The sequence below is a fragment of the Athene cunicularia genome (genome assembly GCF_003259725.1).
Source record: "Athene cunicularia isolate RWA chromosome Z unlocalized genomic scaffold, athCun1 chrZ_part4, whole genome shotgun sequence".
Lineage (NCBI taxonomy): Eukaryota > Metazoa > Chordata > Aves > Strigiformes > Strigidae > Athene > Athene cunicularia.
Genome location: NW_020799145.1, coordinates 872,777 through 880,315, shown reverse-complemented (window position 1 = coordinate 880,315; position 7,539 = coordinate 872,777). Strand labels below are relative to the sequence as shown.

Sequence of the window (7,539 nt, the reverse complement as noted above, 5' to 3'; positions counted from 1 at the left end):
AGAAGTGACATAGTTTTATAAGGGTGTTTTTTTTGTAGTGAATTTGCTTTTTCCTTTTTTTTTTTTTTTTTCCCAAAAGCTTAATTTTTTAAATGCAGTGCTGTTTTATAACCAGGAGATCTTTCAACTTTGAAAAAAATCTCCATATGTGTTTGAATTTTCCCTACTGATTTATTGTCACATACAAACTGTATGGATTAGGCTGCCTGGTATAAATAATGAGTTATTTTAAATTTATTTCTAAAGTACATTCTCACCATGCTGATACTGTCAAGACGATACCTGAGATTACTGTAGAGACTGGCTGTGTTATGTACTGGCTGGCTTTCAAACTCACTGTTCATGCAGGGGCTTGGGAGAGACTTACGTGGCCCAGGGCATGAGGAGGGCTAGCAAGGGGAGTGATGGCGAGGGTAGTGGTGGTGTTTTGACCACAGCAACAAGGAGCGAGCGTGCAGGGAGGGAACGCAGAGCAGTGGGAGCAGGCTGGTGTGGGGGCATTATGGGGAAAGTAGGACAGGGCCTGGAGGTGTGGTGCACCCCGACCCCTTCCCCCGTGTACCTTGGTGGAGAAAGCCTAGATGTTGTAATTGTACGTGTTGACCACGCAGGATAAAGCACAGCAACAGCTAAAGCAAGAGCTGCCCTGTCGAGGCTGAGGTGCCTGCCTGCCCTTGCACGCTGGTAGGAGCTGCAGAGTGGGGTTATAGCCACAAGGACTGTGGTGCTGAGGAAGACAACTTTAGGGTTTAGAGGACCGGGGGCTTGTCAGCCACGTTATGCTGCATTCAGGACTCTTTCCTGACTGATTTTTTCTGTCAGCTTGCCTGTTTCCTACAGCTTCTGTCTTGTTCCCCATTTTGCTCTGTTTCCCCTGAAGATCAGGTGGTTTTGACCTCAGATTTCCAGTTTGACATGTTTCTGGTACCTTCCTGTAGTAGTGCTTCCCCTTCCTGAAGTTACTGCAGCTTCTTGGAAACACATTTTCTCCTTAGTATTTTCTTATTCCAAAAAACAAGCTTTTCTCCTTACAGTTCCTGCAAATACCTGAGTTCAACCATGATACTAATAACAGTCCTCACAAATTCAGCGGCCAGCTGGTGAGGTGCTACTGATACTGAAAAGATTTCCCATTTCCATGTGTTAATGCTTCATTCTCTCTTTACTGTACTCACACTGCTCATCTTCACCCCCATTTCTCTCAAGCACGCTGTAAATACATACGCCTCACATTTACTTAGTGAAGAGTGTTTGTATGTTTTATTCTGTGGCTGTTAAAATACATCTGAGAAAATATCAAAACCTATCTGAAGGCATTATTTAGTGCTGTGCTGTGTAAGCAGAGAGGAAGGGAATACCCTGGAGGGCAGAGATTTCTCTCTTTGGATGAAGTTAATGTCATTAGAAGGCATGCAGCCAGCCAGTATCACAAGGAAAAAAGTGAGCTGGTGTAGGCATGATCAGATGAAACATGGAAGCCTTGAAGTTGCATTCAAAACCTTTAGCCACCCCAGAGTGCCAGGAAAGGGATAGCCACATAGTGCTGATAAACTGAACTTGAGTCTCTTTCCTGGAAGACACATACCAAGTGTTATGGTGAATTGTGCCTGCTGAGTACAAAAATAAAAGGGATTTTCTATTATCAACTGTAAATGTATTGCCCTTTAGAGTTGCTAGGTTCCCCTTGTTCTAAATTGGTGACTCACCCTGCATTCCCCCTGCGTTAACAGCCTAGCACAGTTGGCATAGGCCCCAGTACATGGAATGAGAAGAGGCCCCCTGCCCGGTCAGCTGCCAGTGCTTGCCCTGCCTTCTTCTCATCTTCAGTCCCTCTGACTCAGCCTTCCAGCTTGGGGTTGCAGGTACACAGTCCACAGCTATAGCCTTTGTGGGTTTTCACTGGTGGCAACAGCTAGTCCATGCTGTGCAGCTGTAACCAGCACATGCTCCACCAAATCTTTTTGTTCAGCTCCTGAAGGTGGCTAACCAGGGTCACCCTTCAGTGGGTCACACAGCTGGGGCTGTAGCAAACACGTTTGGTTAAGGGCCTGCATGTCATGGGAGGATGAGGGAGTGTGAGGAAAGTCAAACAGAGGTACTGTACCATTCCAGGTTGCAACAAGCAGTTTTGTGATGTAGGGTGGTAGGAAAGTGATGCTCTATTTCACTTTTCACCTGTGTCCTGTCAGTAGTAGTGTCCTTGTACCTTAATGTCTGCAAGAACTGAGGTAAAAGGCTCTATCGTTTAGAATACAGTTCCACTACAGATTACATGTAAGGGTTCCATTAGACCAATGAACAGGATGTGGTGTCTCATTTTTGCTGCAAATTTTGGATTGGTTTAAGTGAGAAGCTGCTATGTGTGAGTTTCGGTGGCAGATCAGAAGCTGATGATCGTACTCTGAATATGGAAAGTCGTAGAAAAACCTGAGAGAGGTCACAGCGTATTGCTATTAGTGCTGTAGAAGTTTGAGATGATGAAAGAGTTTTCCAGTTGTCTGCTTTATAATACCATGTTGGTTTTATTTTCCATGGTCTTCCATGCAAATCTTGCCCTCTGTCCCTGGACTCGTGTGACTGATATATTTGCTTCTATGTTGAGTGTGACGCTCTGTCATCTTTAGGATACTATAGTAAAAGATAGGAAGGTACAGCCCCATGCTGTCCAAGATACAACCTGCTTGCCTCATATTCTTTCAAGTTTTAATTGACTGAGTCATGTGAGAGATTAATGGGAAAACTAATAAAAAAAAAAGCATTAAGTGACTCCATGATAATCAACTGAGTTGTCTGAAAATGCACAGCTGCAAAGGGTAATATTGCATAACAGTGTTCTTCTAAAGTACTTTTTGGGGTCACTATTCTCTGAGATGTTACAGTTTGCTGAGGATCATGGTCTTTCTGCTATTGCTACTAAAAGCACTGACAAAATAGAACGTGGCATAGGGGCACAGTATTAGGAAACAGTACATGCCTGTGATCTCGTAGCCATGCAAGTTTTTGAATTCCAAAGATAATCTTTCCAGGCTATGAAACTGTCCAAGACTTTCAGAAGGATATTATTGGAATGTTAATTGCAAGTCAGTACATGGACATTATTTGCTCACTGTTTTAGCACAGATTGTGAGGAGTCTGTAAATCTGAGTGTTCATTACTTAAACTTAATTAAATGTCAGTTCACTGTTTGGTTCAGAGACAAAACGAACAGATTCTGGGCCAGGAGAGGCTGAGGCTGTGCATTCTTGCCACCAAAATGCAGAGGGCAGAGGAAGATGGGTGGCATGTGTACACTTCTAAGGTCTGCACTGTCCTTGGGGAGTTTCATAAAAGCACTGAAGACCTTCACATAAGATGAAGCTCTTTGCACTAGTGACTACAAATGAAGAGCCTGTGTATTGTTTATGTAATTTCACTTTCAACGTCTTTTGTTTAGAATACTAAATATTGTAGTATTCCTACAGTGTAGAAATATTATTTATCATACTAATTTCTAAGTAGTATAGAAATAATAGCCTTGTGACAAATGCTGAAGGCAAATCAAATGACTCCTGTTGATATTCATACTGAGCTTCCAGAAAAAATGGGAAAGCTGGTTCGTGCAAAGTCTGTTGAACAGGAAGAGGGTAAAAACATTGTGAAGAGATAGTGCCAGGTAATTTACACATTCTCAGTAAGTATTCTACTTCCTTAAAAACAAAAGTTTTTGTGTTCATGAAGGCAAAAATCTAAACCTCACTCCTTAGGGTTTAGAAGTACAGAGAACATGTGCTCATGGTAAGCCTGTAAGCAAGTATAATTACTTTTATCCTTGAGTACCTCAAGATAGATTCAATGTTGTTGTTTTCAAGCATTTTACAAAATGTAATTCCTGTCATCTTCCTTTTACTTACCCATACACAATACTGTTCTAAGAGCTGGCACCCGTTTCTGACAGCTGTATTTGGAAGATTGAGTCATTGCTTTAGCTTTCTACAGGCTTCATAGTTTAAAAAAGGCAGAGACAATATTTGAAACAAACATTTTCAGTATTTATTTTCATCATGCTTCTCTTTCCGTAATAAAGGTACATGGATAGACTGTTACATAGACTGGAAGAGAGTTTGTTAAAGTTTATTTCCCAATGTTTTGTGTTTTTTCTAATGCTTCAGTACAATTGGCAGTAGTGATTAAATGACAGCATAAATACAACAGTCTTGCAAGACATGGCATGTTGTCCAAAAGCTGCTTCATGGACTGAAAAGAAGCCATAAAAGGACACATTCAAATTCAGAACAATTTGAAAAAAAATCTCTATTGCTCTTTCAAATTATTTACATGGCACTAGTTTAAACAAAACAGTAAATGTAGCTAATGGAAAGATTTCTTTCTTGAGCTTGATTCTAAAAGTGTGCAAGGCACGTGCTAGAACCCCTAGTGATTTCAGTGCCTCTCCTGATGGATGGAGTTTTACCCTACACATTTTCTGAGGTAAAAGTGTGTCTGTCAATTGTCAGCCCACAACAACTGGAAACACTCCTGCTTATAAGAAAAAAAAGAAAAAAAAAAAGTAATCTTTGTTCCATGGTGTAGGAATTACATTTCTGTGGTAACAAGTAGTGTTGTATAGAAAGTATTTTTGAATTAGTTTAGTATTCAAAACAGTTGAGTAAATAAAATGTAATATAACATTTGGAGACCTAAAGGAGTTGTGAAAGATGGGAAGAACATTACATAAATGTGAAGAAGTCTGATCAGTAAAAGAGATACCGGTTTTGTTCTGTAATAAGTGAAATAACATTTAATCAACTGCTTCACTTGGCTTGGAGCTAGGAGTGAAAGAAATATACCTTTATTTTTGCTCTTAAAGTCTGTAAATTATGTTGAATCAAGAGATTTACGAATACATGTGCTGTAAATTACTGCTTAGTTTAACCTTCAAGGAGAAGCAAGAGTGGAATGGCATGATAAACAAAGTCAGTGATACAGAGCCTCACAAGTAAATGCACAAGTGCAACATTGTGCACAGTGCACAAGTGCAACATTTGATCTGTTCTTCAAGGAAAACTGTATTCACGGGTATGCTTTTGTTCTGCATATATAATCAAAAGTATTTATGTTAGAGTTGACATCAGGTTCTGTAACAAGGAGGATGGTATTGCTCTTAATCATTCAATTGTAGGTTAATGAAACCAGATTGTTAGGCTTAAGTAGGAAATAACATTGTTTAGTACCATGGAAGTGAGCAGAAATGAGGTTCAGATGTGTGGTGTATGTGTTAACTGTATATATACCCTCACGAACTGGCCATGTCAGTGGAAGTGCTCCTTTAAAATAATCTCTTGAAACAGAAAATGTGGATTCTGCTGATTTGCATTTTTTCTGCCAGAAAGGATACTTGTCTTCCCTGTAAAATATTTTCATTACAGTAGAAAAATGAGAAATGAAAATTTGTTGTTTATTAACTTTTTATTTTTTCATTTCCTTCAAAATTGTTCCATCCTGGAAGAAGAAAAGGCAGTGAAACAAAATATTTTCCCAGTAGTAGCAGGAGCAAGTCAAATGAACCTTGAAGATTATCTGTGAAAGCTACTTAAAATTTTGATGGCTTTCCTGTTTTCTAGCGACAATCCATAGGCTTCAAAATGATCTGCAAGAAGTGAAAAGAGATCCAGGTAGACAGTCATCCTATCATCAGATCTTGAGATAGAAATCTCAGTTAACATAAAGCATTGTTCTGCACATTTTTTAAAAATTTGAAAGCAGATCTTGTAATTCTCAGTGAAAGAGAAATGCTGAACCATACTTCATGCTTTGTGAGGGTTAGCAAAAAAGTAACTTCTGCGTACTTTAGAAGATCATTTCAATGTAGAAATATTCGTTTTTTAAAATTAAAAAAGTTCACAAAAACAGGCTAAATAAGTCACCTATCAATCCTTTCTTTGCTTTTCTGAAATTATTTGGAACCCCACTTCTAAATAACCAGTAAGGGCCTCACACAAGCTCTGGACTCAGAAGAACAGCTCTTTACAGAAAAGAGGCAGGTCATAACACCTTCTTGCTGTTGCTTTGCCACACACAGTAGAGCTGTCAAGTCTCCCTCAAACTAGAGAAGGAAGTCTGAGGTTGAACTCCCAGTCTGTTTTTAGATGGGGAGTGGGAAGGATTCAGTATTCTGCCTCTCCTGCCCCACCCCTTCCCAAACTACTATTCAATAATGGTGTGGGGATTTTTTTGGTGGTTATTTTTGTTTGTTTTTTAAGTGAGGATATTAAAAAAAACCCCAAACTTTGGCACTATCCTTTTAAGCTCCACATGCAGCTGCCTTACTTCTCATCTGTGACACTAACCTCCCCTTCTTCCCTCCTTTTTTGTGTATTCGCCCATTTCCCAGGAACTGGAACTCTGTCATATTACTTTGTAAATACATTTCTGGTTGGCTCCTAGATTATGTATGCTGAGTTGGAACTAGTATCTGTGTAGGAGATGAGGACAAGGTTCTGAAGTTGGAACCTCACAGTGGAGCTGCACATAATACCAAACACATTGAGTCAGTGTTTAATAACACCATCTGCAAGCTTTTTTTACTTTAAGGTTAGTGGGAGCTTCCCCTGCTCAGCTGTGCCCTGGGAAACATACCCTCTTCATCTGCAATAGCCAAGGAGTCACTAATGGCTGAAGAAAGAGCAATGCTTTCTGTAGGGCAGGACATCCAAGACTGTATTGGTAATAGAGATGTGGCTCAACAGGTCCTGTATGTAGTGATAATTTGTGGTTGTACTGAAAGGCTGCTCCATGAAAGGCAATTTGTTTGCTGTTCTCTTTTATGCTAGTTAAAGCCTCAACCCTGCAAACTTCATCTGTGCAGTCAGCCCTGAACTGTATTGATATTGAGGGGATTTGCTGGTTTGTGGGGATACCTGAAAAGGTTTGATTGCAGGGTCATGGCCCAGTGCTACGTTTGGGAGCTTTGCAAATCACTACTCTGGCTGTGTTCTTGTGTACTATTAGTACACAGGCCACTGGAGTTAAATGTGCCAGGGTACAGTATTTTTTTGTCAGCGCTCCAGACTAGTATGCAACCAACTCATTATTTTGCAGAGAAATATACATTATTCATTATGCATTATAGTATACTAATTTACATTTCTATTCTATACATGTATACCTATATATGTGTGTATTTGCTTATTAATTTTCAAAAGTTTAGTACCACTCAGAGTGCTTTGACTTCTTTTTCCACCTAGATCGGCAGATTGGTTATTGGACAGAATGGTATCTTATCCACACCTGCTGTTTCATGTATCATCCGAAAGATCAAAGCAGCTGGTGGAATTATTCTAACAGCTAGCCACAGTCCTGGGGGACCTGGAGGAGAGTTTGGAGTCAAGTTTGAGGTTGCCAATGGAGGTAGGTTTTTTTAGTGACACATTATTACAACATTGCATCTTGATATGATGAAAATATTCTAACAAGGATAACTAGCTGATTTTAACTATGTGTTTTTCATTTATTCTGTTAAAGCTATGAAGAACATATGCTTCCCCCCCCCCCCCCCCCCCC

At 39.9% G+C, this 7,539-nt stretch overlaps 1 protein-coding gene across 1 annotated transcript in view; it reads left to right on the top strand.

Annotated features, from left to right (window-relative positions):
• The first annotated feature begins 3,541 nt into the window (after positions 1–3,541).
• PGM5 (phosphoglucomutase 5) overlaps positions 3,542–7,539 on the top strand; it is a 65,808-nt gene continuing 61,810 nt past the window's right edge. The window contains exons 1-4 of the mRNA XM_026866771.1: positions 3,542–3,623; positions 5,601–5,651; positions 6,810–6,904; positions 7,224–7,386. Coding sequence (XP_026722572.1) covers positions 3,542–3,623; positions 5,601–5,651; positions 6,810–6,904; positions 7,224–7,386 — 391 coding nt within the window. The remainder of the gene's footprint in view (positions 3,624–5,600; positions 5,652–6,809; positions 6,905–7,223; positions 7,387–7,539) is intronic.